Here is an 18634-nt window from a genome sequence, read left to right as displayed (position 1 = left end):
TCAGCTCTTCCCCAGGTTCACCTTGGTCCAGAGAACATTTGTGGCTGCTCCTCCGGCTCTTTTAGCGTCCGAACATCAGCTCCACCTCACATTCCTCCTCCACACGGCGCCGCTACCTTTGTGTTTAACAAACTGTTGTGTCGCTTCATCTGCTTTGGTGTGTGTGAGTGGCAGAGCAGCACGATGAAGGTCAGCCCTGCCAGACCTGGAGAGGAAGGAAGCGATCTATTTACACAGCTCGTCCAGTCACAAATCTCCATGATGAGGGCCATCACCCAGAAACATCAAGTGGAATATCAAAGAAGCCTGGGAGGGCTCGCTGTTGCCTGGGTGCTTGGGGGGAAGGGGGGGGCAGTTATTGTATTTCCAGATGTGTCATAGGGCCGCTTCACACACTTGGAGCAGCACTCAGGTGCTCAGCCTTCAAGAGCCACGTGACAAACCTCCACATGCCTTCCCCTCCTACGCATTCCTCAGCACGCCGCTGAGCCCAGGAGGACCTTGGAGAGTCCCCCCCGTGCCAACAACGCCTTCTCCCGTTCCTCCCTCCCCACCTCTCCCTCGGATGCGCTCTCCCCCCCGCGATTTCACGCCATCGAGCACGTTGCGTGCGGCTCCCACTCGCAGGCATCAACACTAGATATCCTCAGCTGTGAGCAGCGCACGCTGAGACAGACGCACGCCTGCATTTGCTTCATAGTGGCTGCGTTCTGCCACCACAGGAGAATAGGCAGGGGCAAGAGAGGAGGGGAAAAGGGTCCAACAGCCCTTAAAAGCAGCGGATTCAAGGTAATTGTTCATATTCATATGCTGAATGGGGGTTACGTAACGCTGCATGTGCTCATTAGCTCAGGTCTTTCTCATTCTGAGGGACACTTATCAGAGTCCTGGGAGGCTGATTGTGAAAGTGAGGCGGCTGATGTTTGCAAGAGACCAACATCTGCATCACGCGTTGCTTTTATCACCGTTCTGTCGTCGAGCGGCGGTGCGCGCTGGAGCATCTGGCATTTCTTCTCGCCGCTGAGGACACTTGCTGAGCATCGCAGATGGAGTGGGTCTTTGAAGCTCGCACATGTTCCACCTCGGGGTGACGTGTTTCCCCACCTCCCCCTCCAACCGCCCCCGCCCCCATCGCAACAGCAGGCCAGTTCACCTCCAAGCACCATATTTGATGTATTGGACTGTTTTCAAAGCAGCGCTGCATCACTTTTCAATACCGTTAATGGAGATTCTTTTGGTATTGTGTTTGAACCACAAAAGATAAAGAAATGCGGATGAATTCAGTTGTGCTCGTCTCTGTTTTTAAGGCTGCAGCCCAACGCTGCGACTCTGCGCTTGTCCCACACAGCAGCTTAAATCCCGTCCAGGACACAGACTGTTGCTAATGCAGAATAAATCCCCAGAACACGCTGGTTACATAAATGCTTATGGTGGATGAAGGACAGGCGGCCAGTCTGTCCTGAGCGGAGGAGAAAAGGCCCGGATAAGATTTCCCCGAGGTTTACGGCAGCGTCTCGAGGATTCGTTGCAATGTTGCCCGTTCGAGTGAAACCTCCAACTTTTCCATTTGTTGCCGAGTGATTTTAACTGTTCGGCCAACAGCCATTCAGCCTCTTCCAATTATGAGAAAACACAGCCTGCAGGTGGCAAAGTACTCCCATTCTATGGCCGGGCAACATTTCCCAGCAGCAACAGCTTGATGTGTCCTTATTGTCCAGAGTAGCGCTGGGATGGACGGGCTGCTAATCGTCCTCTACAGCCAGGGACTGAGACGGCGACCTGGTCTGGTCCTTCTTCCTTTTACCTCAGCTTTAGGTCACATTTGATGCTTTCTGAGGTGGAAAAAGCTGTTGTGGCTCACTTTTTCTTTTCATTTGGAGATGGGATTAGGTCTGCGAACAGAGGCTTGTGGTCGGGATTGAATGGATATAGAATGGTGAGAGGAAGGCCTGCACAGCTGTGACATTAATCTCTTTGTACAAGAGTGTACTTTCTGACCAGAATGGTGACTAAAATAGCAGCAGAGAAGCACCCTGGGAAGCTTTATTCTATCCCAGGTTGACCTCTCTGCCTGTCAAAATGAGCAGTCTGCTGTTGTGTACAAAACACCAATTTCAGTTCATTTCCTGCATGAAAGCCCCAAATTTGTGTCTCCTTATTTATCTTCTCCAAACCTAATTCATATTTATTATAATATCACATTTTTTTGCATTGTTGATTAGCCGCAGCGGCTGCTGGGCTCCCCGTGAGCCACCCGGACACAGAGCAGAAGACAAATATTCCTGTTCTGAACATGTTGGTGTTCAGACACACCCACAGTGGGCACCAAGGCTTCCGCTCATGGACCAGCGTGCACGTGCACGCTGCCCAGTGTGACTCGACTCTCCAATCTGACTGCTTGTAGCTGTAGAGGAAGTCTGGTCAGAAGCTCTGGGCCTCCTGAGTCACTCTGCAGCTTAATTAGGCTGTAAAAAGCTGACAGTAATTGTCGGGTGTCAATATTGACGATAAGCCCCGGATTTAATGGGAATATACATACAGGATAATTGATTGCTACCTACACGAGTCTACGAATCAGTTAGATTAACCACTTTTCCGATATTCCAGATCTTGTCAGATTCCCCAAGGGCTTTAATTTGGTTTGTATTGATGCTTTCAAAGACTAAACGTGTCACCGTCACCAAAGCAACGTGCAACGTTGGCTGAAGATGTAGAGCAAAGACATGCTAGTGACCCAGTTTTCATAGAAAAAACAGAGTGGATCAGTTATTCATGATTGATAATTAATTCAAGCCCAGATTAATGGATGTGACTGTGAATATAACCACCAGTATGTATGTCAGTCAGGTCGGGTCACAGGTGCGACTCCCAAACACCCTCAAGGCCTCATATTCGAGGACACGCTTGGGTGAGGATACTGCAGAACAAATGTTGTGAAACTGGTTAACGGCACAGGGACCAGTTCCCCCAGTGATCCTCCGCTAATGGCCAAAACGTTTTAATTATACAACTATTACATCTGTTATTACAGGTGAAACGACGGCTCCACCATTTAATGGCTGTGATCTCAGAACGCTGGGCATCGTATGTGAGGTTTTTGGTGGTGGGGGGGGTGTTCATCTTCTGAGCCGAGATTTCGTCGGCCTACGCTGAGCGGCGTGAACGTTCGTTACCATCAGGCGACAAGAAATCGATAGTTCAGAGTAAACGTAGTTGAGATGAGAGGAAAATACAGCAGCGGAGTGTTGAGAGTGTCGCCCCGATTTAGGGCGGCGGCTGTTTGTGCCGTGAGTGGAAACACGTCCAAGGATTCAGTTTGACGGGTTATTTTTAGTCGCCCACAACTGGAGCGAGAGCGATGTGACCCACGCTTGAGCCTTGCTTTTTTTAAGCTCGTGACGCAGCCGCGACGAGCGCATCGCCTCACCTTCTACAGGACACGAACATCAGCGTGCACGTGTGCAGTCATGCAGGTCGGGTACATTTAGAACTTTAGAACATCACGCATAATTAATCGACAGTTAAGAAAAAGGCTATTTTTTGTGGAAGGCGATCTCTTGTTCATGCGCGTCCTGTTGAAGCTGCGCACGTAGCAGAGGACTGTTCATCATCCGTGGGGCATGTAGAGGAATCTGAAAACCTGCACTGCACCAATCAGGCAGCATCACAACATCGCCGGCCACAAACACACAGCAGCAACACCAAGAATCTAATAGATCCCTCCTCCATCCCTAAAGCCCCACATGTTCGATATTTGAGCGGATGTTCTCCGTAATTATAGATTTATGAGATGACTGGAGTGCTGTTGCTGTTTTTAGACTCTTTCCTCCAGGAGTCAACCTTGCTGCATGGCTGAATAGAACATGCCCTGCTTCCTCCTGACTACATGGATTTGTCAGGGATTATAAAAATAGCTCGGCGGCGGCGGCACGTGTCTGCGCCACACTGCAGACAAAAATTGCAGCTCGCGACAGCCAACGACACAGATTGAGATGACAAAAAGAGGGGGGCCTGTTACTGTTGCTGACAGATTTATCTGCATCCACATCAACATTTAAAATGCAAATAAGTGCAGGATTGAACAAACAGGCCAATGGCTTAAAGTAGCATTCAAAGTAAAATGGGCCAGTAGAGCATTGACTACAGCTCAGGAGGTTCCAGGTTCGACTCCTGGCTGGATCATTGATGAATTCCGGATTCTGGAGGCAGCAGGACTTCGGTCTGTAGGGGATCGGACTTGTCGCCCCTTTCCTCCCACATTACCAAATGAAGCGCAGCAAGAAATGATCGTTCACAACACAAACCGAGCTTTTGAGGCCAGTGATTCCGTGTTAACTAATCAGATCTGATGCGTCACACGCTTTTATTTGGAGCAGAAAGCGCCGTTGCACAAGCTAAACCCTCAATGTTTTGCTTCCTCAAAAACATAATGCATCATTCCTCACAACTAAATATAAGTTCTGTTGACATTCTGCTACTTTATTACCAAATATCTTAAAAAATAAAATGTAAAATACCCCTGCGCTGGTGGATAATTAGCTCTCAAGTGTGTGTGTCACTGCAAAAGCATTTAAGTTCCACACTAAACACAACTACACACAAACTAAACAGGATATACAGAGTAAGTCGGGGGCACGAAGCTTTCAGACCTGCTCATTTCTGCAAATGGCTTCAGGGCTGCGAGGTAAACAGCCCATTTCATGCAATGTTCCCAATTCCCTGTCCGAGCATCAGAACACTCCGGTCAGCCTCTGACTCCGCGCTGACACCAGCAGGCAAGCAAAGAAGGTTAGATCTTTTAAGGCTTGAACAGCTGTAGTTTGTTGTGACCATTGTGTGCTGCACAAACTCTGGTGTTGTCATCGCCCTCCATTTTCCATCTCTAGAATTGTCTGGGGGCAGATAAAACCATAAACCTTAAAATATTCAGCTTTGGGAAGTTGAGAGAGGATGAGTGGAATCACCAGAGTGTGCTCCCTCCTGTAGCCGAGGCTCATTGTTGTAATGCAGTCGAGGTTTGTGCAGATTAAAACGGTGGCTGAGTTTGGCCATCTGGGACGTCTGAAGACCTTCCTTGCATGAGGCCGAGCCTTTCTGCATCAGCTGTGATGCATATGGAGCTGCAGCTGTCCCCGTCCAGCGAGTCCCATTGTCCTGCATCTTGTTGCTTCATTAGGTTATTCACAAGGTCTTTGAACAGCATTAAGAGCTCATGTATAGTCTGGATGCCTGAAAGGGCAGCCATACTGGATTTAGCTTAAACATGCAATTGCTCCCTTCAGCAAACTGTACTTGTAATTATTCGTTAGTGTTGGAAAAGACCGAGATGAAGGTGTTTCTTCTGCAGGACCCCCACCATGAAGACCAGACTGGGCTGCCTGTCCAAAAAATCGGACTCCTACAGTGATTTCTCCGAGTTCCTGCCCCCGGCACACGACACCACTGCCCGTTGGCTGAAGTGAGTTTGCTGCATTTATCGCCCATCCAAGCAGCCATCTATCGTTCTCCCTCACAGCTGAGCCTGATAATCCCTGGCTGATGCTGCTGATTGCATTGTTTGGTGTCCTATCCCAACATGAATAACTTATTTTGCAATCCTGACAGCACTGGGCTGATGTTTATGGATAAGCGAGGCCCTAAAAATACTCGCTATGGCAGTTTTCACTGCATAATTGAGACAACAACCTGTCATATGTGATATTTTCCATCTTTCTTCTACCTCCTGCTGTAACGTTGCTGTGGAACAGAGAGACGTTTTTTTGTGTTAGCAATGCATGAAACAGCCCAGCGTTTGGCGCCGTGCTCAGGGGCTTTCTGGCTTTTTCCCCACCAGACTATCGACGGATGAAGTCGTCCGATGGTCAGAGTCGTTTGACCATCTCCTCTCACACAAACGTAAGTGCCGCTTTTTCTCTGTTTTGCTTCAGAACGTCTCCTGCCGCACACGTAACCATCAGAAACGTGATGTTCAACGGAAAAATAGACATCATCGTTATCTGCCGCATCATTTGAATCTATTTTTCACCACCCGTCTCTATTTTTCTCTGCCTCGGTTCATCTTACACAGAGGTTGAGTTCTGAGTGAGTCATATTCCTTTCTTAGACCAATCAAGTGCTAGGAGAGCCACTCAAAGGTCACGTATAATTGTTCAGCAGGCGTGGCAGCGGCAGCAGCATCAGTGGCATCAGACTCGCCGAAGCAGCGGCAGCAAACACGAAACGACAGCCAAGAGAAAAACGGACATTATTGGACCCAAATCTTTGCATCCTGAGGTCCAACAGGGAACGTTGACGCCTTTGCGTGCATTCCCTTTGCGCTGCATCGTTAGCGTGAAAACGCTCAGCTAACGAGCGGAACGTCATGTTTTTACTGTCCACAATATTCCCGGTGTGGAACTCTCTAAAACAAGTGCCATCTTTGAGGCAGTCACATTTACAGTTGAATTAAATATTAATTTAAATGCTGTGTGAGGTATGTAAACCTGTAGGTTGGCGTTGATGTCAGGTGAGCTTATCCGTACCGGGGAAAGGTTACGTAAAGATCTGAGCAAACAGTCGAGAGGGTGAATATTTGACCTGTATAAAATTACAAACATTCACTCTTCAGAACATCCACCCGGGCTGTAGTTGCGTTGCGTTTGAACAAAGGTCGTGATGTAACATCTGTGACACGCTGTCCATCAGAGAGACAAACGTCTCGTGGTAAACGATGAAGATCGGCCAGAAATAGGACCGGAGAGAGTGATAGCGCTGCAAGACGGCACATCCGCTTTCAATTGACCAAGAATTAAAGAGATGAACCCAAATGGACACACACACACACACACACACGCACACACACACACATTACATAAGTGATGCCAATAAGAGAGCAGTACTGAATGTTCCTTTGACAGGATATCACATTCATTCACCTCTGATTGGATTTCGATGGGGGGGGTGCAGGTGTATTGCCCTCAGACCTTATGTTTAGTGTTGCTCCTCAGGGTCTGGAGATAACTGTGTGTGTCTCTGAGGCTTGGCCTGTGCACATCTCCAGCTGTTACCTGCCTGGTTAGCACAGGAACATTCTGTGGAAGAGTCGATGTTTAAGGCCAGTGGGCAGATTAATTTATGAAGAACTTAATATATATATTAAGTTCTTAATATATATATTAAGTTCTATATTATCAAATGAAATCTTTGTCGGAGCTCCTACAGTCTGACAGTGTCTGGACTCAGCTGACTGAGCTGCTTTATTGTGTTTGCTCTCAATTAAAGGGCTCCTATTTCTTGCTTCATCTCGCCTGCAGCTTTCCTTTGACGACTTCTACTTTTCTTTAAAATAGATTTATATTCTATTTGTTCTCAGTTGATAATTTCTTAGGGAGAACTGCTGAAAAGATGAAAATGTTGAACAGAAAGAAAATCCTTCAGGTTGAAGTCCGCTTGTCTCATATGGGGCAGCGATACGCAGAGAATTCATATCATTGATTAAAGTTAGCTGAATATACAAAGATGCGCATGTGATCGTGCTGATGGACAGATTTTAATGTATGAATAATCTAGTCATCTCAAAAACATCTAAAAACAGCGAGCAGCCACAGGGACTGGCCCACGTGGGAGCGAGGGAGTGATGTGGTTAATAATCAGGGAGCAACTTTATTAAACAGCAGGAGAAAAAAAGGGAAGGTTGGAAATAACATGTCAACGTGACACGGAAAAACAAGCTCTTCCTCGGCGAACGTCAACACACCACCGTGATTGATCGCTTATCTTGACCGGAGACATTAAAAAAATCTTTCTCTGTGGGAGTAAAATGTTCTGATGTTGTTTGTTCTGAACATCAGCTCTATTTTCTTTCGGCTTCCGGGAAGAAGGAAAACAAACAATGATTGTGTTATCACAAGACCGGCCCACGGAAGGAAACATGAACCACCGTGGGAGCTCCAGGCTGGAGCGCTGACATCAGCGCCTCCAGCAGCATCGCTCCAGTCAGCTGTCGTACCTTCGACTCCTCCAAACTCCTCTGTTTGTCCTCTCCAGATGGCCTGGCCGCCTTCAGGACTTTCCTCAAGAGCGAGTTCAGTGACGAGAACATCGAGTTTTGGATGGCCTGCGAAGAGTACAAGAAAACCAAGAGCTCCACCAAGCTGGTCTCCAAAGCAAACAAGATCTATCAAGAGTTCCTTGATATTCAGGCACCAAGAGAGGTGTTTGTGTGTGTGTGTGTGTGTGTGTGTGTGTGTGGTGTGTGTGTGTGTGTGTGTGTGTGTCCTTCTAAACCTGTGTCCGTTGCCCCGGCAGGTCAACATCGACCATCGCACCAGAGAGAAGACCAAACAGAGCCTGGAGGATCCATCCCCAACCAGCCTCAACGAAGTCCAATTCAAAGTCTACAGCCTGATGGAGAGAGACTCCTACCCACGATTCCTCAGGTCCAAGATGTACAAGGATTTGGTCAGCAGGGCACACGCACGAGGCCAGCGGAGATCCGTCTGAGCCAAGGAAGGACCTGGACTATAGATTCCCTGTAGCATGAACTGAATACTGTGAAGCTCCACACAAAAGCTGAGTCATGATAAGTCATGTTAAGCTAATCGACATGAAGTGGTGGCTAAAGTGATTAGACGGATCTGAAAAGATCCACTCGTATTTCCCTTCAAAACATCATTTTAATGTCAAAAGGTTGCCCAAGATGCTTGTGTCCAGCCCGGCTAGTGTCAGATGAAGAGCCCATATTTTGGTTCGTCCAACTGTGAGCAGCACGTCTCTCTGGTGCAGCGTCAGTTCGTGTCCTGAGAACTTCAGCATTAATGTTCTCCCATGAGAACTCAAGCCTCAGCCTTTCCTCTGAACACATCCGATGGTTCTTTGTGCAATCTGGCCCCAAATATGCAGGATTTTGGACGTTGAGGAGGCCAGTCCAGGCAGAAGGATGTCCATTATATTGATTGGTTCCTCAACTGAAACCTCAGTGCTCCAATGACTTTGGCCACCACTCTCTCTCTCTCTTTCTATCTCTCTCTCTGTCTCTGTCTCTCTCTCTCTGTCTCTCTCTCTCTCTCTGTCTGTCTCTCTCTCTCTCTGTCTGTCTGTCTCTCTCTGTGCTATTTCCAGTTCTTCAGCTCCTCTATCATTAGCTGAACTTCAGGACATTTTGATCGTTCCCACCTCGCCACACTGTGCTGACTGTAGTTTGCTCTTCAAACGTCATTTCATGACTCAGTTTCACTTTGTTCACTGTGTAATAGACACTGTTGTCCGCAGGTGAAAACACCTGATGTGGTTGTTGATGACTTCCTTCTATCTGAATCTGTGGCAGAATTGGTCTTCTCTAGATATTAGAATTCTTCTTATTGTCGACTCTTTCGGGTCTTGTGTGTAGAAATTGGTGCATCCAGATAAATGACCAAAAAATAACAATAAAAGAGCATGATGTGCTGGTCAGAATAACGTATTCTTTAAACCGTTTTGGTCAAAGCTACTAATTGCTTGGTGGTTTTAGTTTGGACCAAAACCAGGAGTTCCTGAAAATGGCAGCCTGCATAATTACCTGTCCTCTAAATCCACAAAGAACTACATTTCTGACTGTTGATTTCTGACTCATGCATGCACGCTGTGACACAGCCCTCAGAACACCCCCCCCCCCCCCCCCACCCGGCTATAGTTTTCAAATAAAAATGATTCGACCTCCATGTTTCACCGCGTGGCTTCGCTCTAATGACAGCGGGTGGACACACAGACGCACTCGTCCAATCCCCAGACAGACGCGGTGACCTTGATTCCTCGGAGCCTCTGTCAATCCTGGCGGCTGCATCTCTCATTCTAATGCAAACGTACGTTTTTCTATAAAGTGCTGCTTGAAAATAGATGTTCTGCTCTGTGAACGCATTGTGAGGACGCTTGACTGCAGCCCCGCTCGTTAACACGGACGAGCTGACGACTTCCTTTGATGTTACCTGAACTTTGATCCACGTCTTCGCTCTGATGCTGCAGCTATTTTAACTGCAGTGAGTCACACAGCTAAATAAGGAAAACCCAACAGAATGATAAAATATTGATGCCAGCTCGGAAGAAAAGTGCTGCTCTCCTCAACTATCTGGGGCGCTTAAATAGATCCCCTATTCTGACATAACATTAACGTTGCTGTTTTGTTGTTATTGTGTTCGGAACAACAAACTGGCCGAATGTGGGGCATCGAAGCGCTCAGTGGAGTAACACAGGCACATCTAGGACAGCGGACGGCCAGCACAGCCGGCCTGGAAGCGACAGCCTGACGCGTGCTGCTGACGGGCGTGAATGGTGCAGGTGGAGGTGATGGTGTCCCAGGGATTACACAGGTGTCAGTTATGGGGTGCAGTCCTGCCAGTGTGAATCCGCTCCGTGCGTCCGCAACAGAGTGATGGGGAAAAAAGCCGCGTCGAAACGGATTTGCTTCGGAAACTTTTCCCCATTCGGTCGTCCTTTCAGGTCCGATTTCCACACTTGGATATACAGAGAACTCAATTAGCTGATGTTTGTGTGAGGAACCAGCAGCTCCGCGGGGTGAAAATCTTCTTTATGACAGGAAATTGATCATTTCTAATATTAACGGCTATAATCGTGCTGCATTTATGCTGGTAAAGTTGAATTTGTCACCACAATAAAGTCACGCCAAAGCCCTCGTATAAAATGGAAGCAAACGTAAACAGGCTGACATCCTGATAAAGAACATAAAAAACCAAAGGTATAAAAATGACCTGCCGGTACTGAAGTACAGCAGTGGAGTCATAACAAGGAGGTTATGTTCACATCCCTTTCATCCTTCGTCACAGGTTGATTCTGTCCTTCTCTGGAACTTGGTGTTCTCTGTCAGTAATAAACACAATACCCATGGTGCAGTGCTGCCATCAATATGGATCAAGGGGGACCAGAAGGACAGTTGATTACTGGTCCTGTTCAGATCTGAGAAAAACAACAGCGACACCAGGGGAGAAAACAGCGTCGGATTCAGTGGCCACATTTCAAAAGTGTGACCGAACCGGTTTGCACGTGACCGTCAATATTTATGTTTTACACGTGGAAGCGCAGTAAATCTGGAGACTTCCAGCTCAGCCAAGGAGAAGTGGGTGGATGGAACAGCAACAAGCTTTGTTATTACTGTAGGGTAAAAATACAACATGTGATGTGAACACACCGGTTCTGATTACAGTCCTTGTTACCCTTTTTAGCAACATGTTACTCACGCATGACGCTTTTTACCTAAAAATAGGCCCGGCTACAGTACCTGGAAGCATAGCAACCATTCCAGAATAAAAGCAGGTCTTATTTCACACGATGGAACACTCTCGGCTCCCCACTGAGAGGTTATATAAAGGGCACCTATAGACTTAGTCATATGCTGAAGCGCTTAGCTTCATCCAAGTTATGAATCAGTCTGAGTTGTTAGTCATTTCAAAGTGATCGACAACAAACCAAATGGGAAATTAAACAGACGTAACCAAGCAGATACCAGAGACTGGCATCTTCTGCACAAGTTCCCCCTGACAAGGATGCACATTACTACTTATTTTTAGTCCCAATCCAATGTCTTTTTCCCCTCCCATTGTTTTGTTATGATCTCCATGACGACGGGTACATCCACGGTGTGTGCGCTGGTAGTAAGTCGAACATCTGTCCACTTGTTGTCTGACTTTATGTTTCAGAGCCCAACCTCTGGGCCTCAGCGGGGCTGATTTACGACCAGCTCAGCATCATCACTCAGGTGTCCTGTCAGTGAAGGACCCCCCCCAGGAAGGTGCAGTAACGGCTGCTCTCCACCTCTGTCACCTCTCTTTAAAAGGCCGCCATGGCTGCCCGCTGCTGCCTGATAGTTCTGTGAGACGAGGGCAAAGTTCCAAAAGCTAAGCCGGTGCAGAGGTTGTGTGTGCTCGACCGTTGAGAAGCAAAAAATGTGGATATTAAATATTCATAACTGAGCGGAGCCTGTGTGAATCCAGATATGAATGGATTTAGCATTAAAAGGGGATTTTCTGAACGGTGGTTTCACCCCTGGGAGCAGGCGGACGGTGTTGTAGAGGGTGGAGCACACTCCGGTGGTTATTGTTCAACAGCCGCGGCGAGCATCTGGCCCAGCCTCTGGCAGGCTGCTTCTCTCCCCCCCTGAGAGGAATCAGGCAGATGAGCAACTGGAGCTCCAGCAGGCCACGCGGCCCTCTGGGGGGGCTGCAAAGGACACTTCCCTGGCGTCGTGAGACTGAGGGAAATGTTCTGACATAAATCACGCAGCTCTTTAGTTTCACACTGAAAAGGTGCAAAGGCATGATTTAAAACCTTCAGACGATTGAACGCAAATGTCAGAGTTTAACCCTCATCAGGTAGATTTTCACGTGGCAGGTTTAAAACCTGGAAAGGCCTGGAAAAGGAGGACAAGACCCCCGTGCAGCTGAAAATCCACATCTTCAAATAAGAACTTTTCTATTTCCTTACATATTTAGACAGTTTTCAGGACCTTGACTGAGATTTTGCAACATTGTAGAAGATTAGAAGTGTATCTAAAAGTGCATTAAGGTCCATTTAAGTGTTTGTGTACTTTGCATGTCCAAAAGTAAAAAAAATCCCCAGTACTGGTTAACTTGTTTCCACTCATCCATCAGTTTAAATGAGTGTTTGAGTCATCTGCGCCGCGTCGCCGCTTTCAGGGACCTTCAGAAGAAAGCAAACAAACAAGCTGATGTTCTGCCGGGAAACTGCAGACTCTGGCATTGACCAGAGAGTGGGGTTTTACATTTCTGGATACTCCACCTCGACAGCCCTCGCCGTGCGGGAACACAGACACAAACAGGGCGCCGTTACCGGGATATGACGACGCGAGGCCTCTGCTGTGTTCCAGGGCTGCGCAGTCATGGTGCACTCACGGCAGGAAGCCGGCATTTGAGACACAAGAGGTTCATTCACTTAAGGTGCAGCGAGTCACGGGAACAGATGCTCGCTGTGCGTTCCTCGGTGTGCAAACAGCGAGGCGAGTAAATTCAAATGGCGCTTCTTGTGGGACTGAGCCTCACATCTGGAATAAAAGAAGGGTTTAAAGAGTTGATCTCACTGTGGTTTTAGGCTGGCTACAGTGTTTAAGCAGCTATTTACGCTGCCAGAGGTGGTTGAATCTGCCTTTTCTTTTACATTTACCTGTCCATTTGTCTCCGTCCTGATGTCTCATTTTATGACCAACGAACCCTCATGTTATGCTGATAAAATGGTGGAGACCTAAAGTGAACCCCGAGCTCAGATTAGCCTGCAAGCCGCTCTGGAACTGTGCCAAATTACAAATCAGCAGGTCGTTTACATTCAAATGCCCGCCTGTTGATGGATTTCTATTTATGTCACTTTCTCTGATTGCATCGCAGTGGAAATGAGGTGAAGGACCTCATGACATTTGCCATTTTCCCTTCGCAACAACAAGAGGAGGATCCCAGCGGCCCCGTCTCATCTTCCAAGAAATCAGATGGGGGTCATCTGTGAAAGGAGCACCGCTGAGTTCCGGATGAGCTCTCTTTTCATCTGAAAGGCTTCCACCCGGCACCAGAACAGCAGGAGATGAAAAAGGACTTACGAGTTGAAGCATCCTGAGGTAAAAAGCCTCCATGCAAATCCAGCCAGAGAAAGATGCTGTTGCAGGATGTCCTCACCTGGTCTCCGGCTCCACTCTCACCTGACATCACAAAGCTAGGTGGTCTGTTAAATAAGTCTGTAGAGAAGAGTAGAAAGGGGCATTAACGTCGTGGCAAATATCAATAGATTGAGTAAAAAGCTTACATCATAGGCCCCGGGAGGGAGTGCGAATGATGCTCTCCCGGTGCCCCCGGGGGCTTCCGACAGAGCCCATTGTTCTTTTAATAATGGTGCCATTAAATCCTCCCTAGCACTTCGAGCGCCTGCAGGTTAGGTAGGTGAGACGGTGCTTCCGCTGGGCTCATTCAGCCAGCAAATGCATCATCTCACAACAATGAGCAGCTGCGCACGAGCACTTCACTCTTTAATGTGACTATTTTCTTCCTTTTGCCTTCAAATGTAACCCGTGTGAAGAGCAACGTTCTTGGAGAAACTGGCCATTTATTGAATTTTAAGGAGGAAGTTAAACTCCTCGATGCCATGTCGGATCTTAGGCTGCTCTGTTCCACTCATCCAGCCCATAAAGTCACTGTCTACAGATTTAGAATGTGTGACTTTGAACAGTTTCTAAGAACAACAAGTCTGTCCTAAAGATTCACACTGAGATTAGCGGCCTGCCTGTTGAAAGGCTCCACTGTCGAGAGCTTCTCGTGGATCCGCAGGCTCCATGTTGTGGAGCTCGATTCCTCAAAACGCCCGTGGCCAAGTGCTTATGCAAGGGCGCCAAACAGCGTCTCCTCTGTCAGTTTGGAAGGGTTGTTTCAAGATCATCAACAGATCTGCTTCCCTGTTTACCTCTCAAGGCTTCAGGTCATGTTGTGGAAGTCCGAATACACAGAAACAGACCATGTGGGTTACTGGGAAAGTGCACTGGGGCGGGGCGGGGCGGGGTTCTAGAATGTCTCGGGTTAAACCTGACAAACTGTTGATCTCTCACCCCAGAAATCCAGCTGCCAGGGTTAAACGTGACCGACTGAGGAGGGCGAACGTGATGTTCTTGGAACTATTATGAATGAGCTCCCAAATCAAAGGATAATTTATCAGCCAATTCTTTTAATTATCTCACACTGCGTCACATTTATATTTCGAGTCGAGAGCGGAAATCATTTCTTTTTAATCACGAATAAAACACAACATGTGGCTGCAGCTTTCACAGTACTTTCCCAGCTTCAACCTTGCATATCCCCTCTGCCTCTCTCTGACACACACACTCGCACACACACACTGCCTGTGATTGGCTGAGGCGGTTGACGACACGTGGGAGGCAGGGCTATAAAAGCTCCTGCTCCGCTTCTGCTCCGACAGTTACACAAGCTTCCCGAGGACTGAACCTCTCTAAACGGATACTAAAGCTCCGACACTCTCCAAGCTGCTGCTATGTGTAAAGGACTAGCATCGCTGCCTAGCTGCTGTCTGGAAAGGTAGGAGTCCCGAGAGGTTGTGGGTGGCTCTTCTGTGCGTCCTGTTGGGAATCCGGGGGCTGGAGGGTGTGAAGGATTCTGAGCGATGCGTTGCTTCTTGAATGGACCCTTCAAGGATGCGTTTGTCTGCTCAGAATGTGTCGCGTTGCTATTTCAGTCTTGATCTAAACTGTATTGTTCTCACGACAGGGCCAATGTGTTAAAAGCAAGGCTGGGAAGCATTTTGCAGAAACCAAATTGGAATTTTTCCGGCTGCAAAATGGGTCAAACCAAGTAAGTGTCTGACGTAATGTTGCCTCTATATTTGCTGCCTCTCTGTGGTGGCCTGATCGGTGCTGATGGTGTTTCCATCCTTTCCTTAGCCCGACCTTGGAGGAATGTCTTCGATGGAAGCAGTCGTTTGAAAAACTCTTGTCAAGCAAACGTGAGTAGAGAAATGTTTTAGTTGCCGCTTCGTGCGGATGCGCGTTCCCAACAACCTGTGCCCCCGTTGTGGACCCTAAATAATCAATTGTCCCCCCCCCCCCCCTTGTCTGCAGGTGGCCTGTGTGCCTTCACCACCTTCCTGGTGTCTGAGTTCAGTGAAGAGAACATCGCGTTCTACTTTGCCTGTGAGGATTACAGGAACACCAAATCTGCATCCAAGCTGTCCGACAAAGCCCAGAAGATCTACGATGAGTTCATCAGCACGGACGCCCCCCGTGAGGTGAGATGATAAACAAACGCACATATATTTCTATGTATGAACATGCGTAATCTAATCCGGTTCTCTGATAGATTAACATCGACTACGAAACCCGTGACATCACCAAGGCCAACCTGCTGGCGCTGACGCCATCTTGCTTTGACCCGGCCCAGCACAAGATCTACATGCTAATGGCCAAAGACTGCTATCCTCGCTTCCTTCGCTCTCCGGCCTACAAGGATCTAGTGCAGCAGGCCAGACAAGGAACCAAGAACCAGGAGAAGAAGGTGTGAAGTCACAAAGTGGGCAGATGGAGCATCATTTGTGGTCAACTTTATGGCTGAGAAAGGCTCATAGGTGCTGCATCAGGGAGCTGCAGGCAGATGCTCCTCCTGAGAGGAGAGGGGGAAGGATGGATTCTGTATGTGGCACTTGGAAGGAAAGGAGAAGCCAGAGGAGAGGCCTGAAGTGTGTGAGTGCAGCTGGAGGACGGAGGTGGAAGACCTGAAAGTGACTGACAATCCAAGAGGAGAGCAGCGGAACGGACAGTTCACTCTTGATGTTGTTGATGTTGGTGTTGTTGTCACGTCTCTTGTACCTCTGTCCAAGTCTTACAGGATTTTTAAATTATTTTTGTACTTTTCTGTAATATAGTTGTTGTATTTTTTACCAGGTGAAACTGAAAAGAAAATGTGCAATTTAATTTATAATATCACCGTATTTATGTTGTTTTTTTACATACTTGCAAATAATTTATTTGTAAAGATTCCAGGAGAAAATGTTAAATTATGAAAAATAAACTGTGGAAATAAAAAGTGTTTTTATTTATAGAAAAGATTCTGTCAAAACTCCTAAAACCAACAGATTTAAGTTATATTCAGGGGCTGAAGTTGCACGTAGATCAGGTCTGCACCATAAACGGGGGGCAGAAAGGTGGTTTACCCCACTGCAGAGGGGGAAAAAGGATATTTATTTCAAAGGAACACAGTTTTACACCAACCATTCATAAAACTCAATAACCAAGTCCAGAAGTTAAGAGATGAGAGTGAAATATGTCCAAAAGTTCACATATGCTGGTGAATCACCCATATAAAAATAGAAGCTCCATGAATCGCTGCTTTTGTGCCTCTTTCGTGACAGTAGCAGCTGAACTCTGCAGGTCGCACACACGAAGGCTAAAAAGAGGATTTTGACAATGACGGTTAGTCACAGAGGGTTTTGGTTACGCTCATACAGCCCATAAACACTCTGAAGGCACAAACATGAACGAGCATCAACCTGAGAAACAGGGATGATTGATCCTCTTTTTAATCCGTCTCTCTCCACCCTGACCTTCTCCTAATGCACTAATTAATCAGTTATTAATTAATTGCCATGGTCCGGTCACTATTACGAGATGGCCTCTGACTGGTGTTGTGTGGAGCTGTTATTCTCCATGGCGACACCTTTTGCTACTTGTCATAAAGCTCTCCGACATTTGTCTGCTGCGAGCTGTTGGCCCATATTGTGCTAATGAGAGGCTCCTTTCTAGTGAACAGGAAGCACAGAGGCATGATGTGACAGCATTAACGTAATAGGAAGAGCTATAAAACTTCTCCTGGCCTTAGCAACTGTTTGCGCCAGCCATCAACTTTGGGTCATAAAGGGCAGTAAAGCTGCAGCCATGGTGGAGCGTGGCGAGCATGTGGACGAGACATGTGGACAAGACATAACAGAGATCATGTAAACCCCACGCCAAGCCCCCCGGTTAGGTAACAGAGTCAGCGATTGCCGTTCAATGTCGTTATCTCACCGGTTCTCATGAAAATGCTAAAGGCTTCCACCGAGCTGGGTCTGATAAAATGTGTTTTACCAGCAAGTGGAGTCGAAATGTGGCCCAGAGTCTGCTTTGTGTATTCAGATGTCATCAGTAGAGAGTGGAGCCAGTGTCAGGTGGAGCACAGCTGCCCCGCAGGCCTCATGCATATGACTTACCGCTGCCTCCGTCGCCGTAGTAACCCTTTGGTATTTTGATCTAGATTGAGGCATAGCATTGACCATCTGTAAGGTTGGATCTAGGGATTTATTCTGGACGAGCATCCCTGCGTAAAGTGTTGGGGGTGTTTGGAGTTTTGGTAGCGGGCGAGCGCTAACGTGTGTAGCGCTGTACAGGACGGACAGAAACACGTTGCCGCAACAACAGGTTGCAACTTTGGATTCTCCCTCCACACCCACTTTCAACCAGAGGTCCTACAAAAGGCTTTTTTTTATTATTTTTGTGCGCTCATGGTGCAAAGGATTAATCGCAGCTTTGTTTTAATTATGGTGGAAACCATTTTTTGAGATGTAACACTCCCAAAATAGCATCGTGTTGATTCAGTGAAGTGCCAGAAGGATTGGAGGGAACAGCAGCAAAATTGTGCCACTTTTAGTGATGCCTATTAATAGCACTTTCCCTCCAGGCCACCATCCAGCCGACTCTCTGCAGGTCTGATAACAAACTGGCACAGAAACTGACATCACAGCAGCTGGTCAGCATCACTGGACTGAACATTGGCAGCTGTTAGATGACTTATTCATTTGAAATAAACAGGTTTATTTTTTTTATTTTTTTGTTGGTTTTTTTTGTTTTGTTTTGGGGGGCAGTTTTTTTTATCAGTGTACACGATTCCCTTTTGGAGGTTCTTTTAATACAATTTAAATAATGCTGCAACCATGTAAACACACAAAATTGTCTTTGTAATAGAAAGATATTTGCATATAACACGCGCGCGCACGCTCGTCCATTGCGCTGATGAGATGCTGCCATCTAGTGGTTATTATTTGCATCGACAGTGACCTTTGCTGGGTTTGAATTATTATTATTATTATTATTATTATTATTATTATTATTATTATTATATTATTATTATTATATTAT

The 18634-nt window shown here is 47.1% G+C and overlaps 2 protein-coding genes across 2 annotated transcripts; both read left to right on the top strand.

Moving 5' to 3' along the window:
• Positions 1-488: 488 nt before the first annotated feature.
• Positions 489-9435, top strand: LOC130529011 (regulator of G-protein signaling 8-like). The gene is made up of 5 exons (XM_057038897.1): positions 489-789; positions 5348-5458; positions 5834-5895; positions 8026-8192; positions 8287-9435. The coding sequence occupies exons 2-5, from the start codon at positions 5358-5360 to the stop codon at positions 8479-8481; spliced, it is 525 nt and encodes a 174-aa protein (XP_056894877.1). The 5' UTR covers positions 489-789; positions 5348-5357; the 3' UTR covers positions 8482-9435.
• Positions 9436-14920: 5485 nt separating this feature from the next.
• LOC130529250 (regulator of G-protein signaling 5-like) lies at positions 14921-16550 on the top strand. The gene is made up of 5 exons (XM_057039271.1): positions 14921-15050; positions 15240-15323; positions 15413-15474; positions 15590-15756; positions 15828-16550. Exons 1-5 carry the CDS (start codon positions 15007-15009, stop codon positions 16026-16028), a joined length of 558 nt encoding a protein of 185 aa, XP_056895251.1. The 5' UTR covers positions 14921-15006; the 3' UTR covers positions 16029-16550.
• Positions 16551-18634: the final 2084 nt, after the last annotated feature.

Source organism: Takifugu flavidus, chromosome 7 (assembly GCF_003711565.1).
Source record: "Takifugu flavidus isolate HTHZ2018 chromosome 7, ASM371156v2, whole genome shotgun sequence".
NCBI lineage: Eukaryota > Metazoa > Chordata > Actinopteri > Tetraodontiformes > Tetraodontidae > Takifugu > Takifugu flavidus.
Note: the sequence above shows the minus strand (reverse complement) of the source record. Positions and strands in the feature narration are given on the sequence as shown.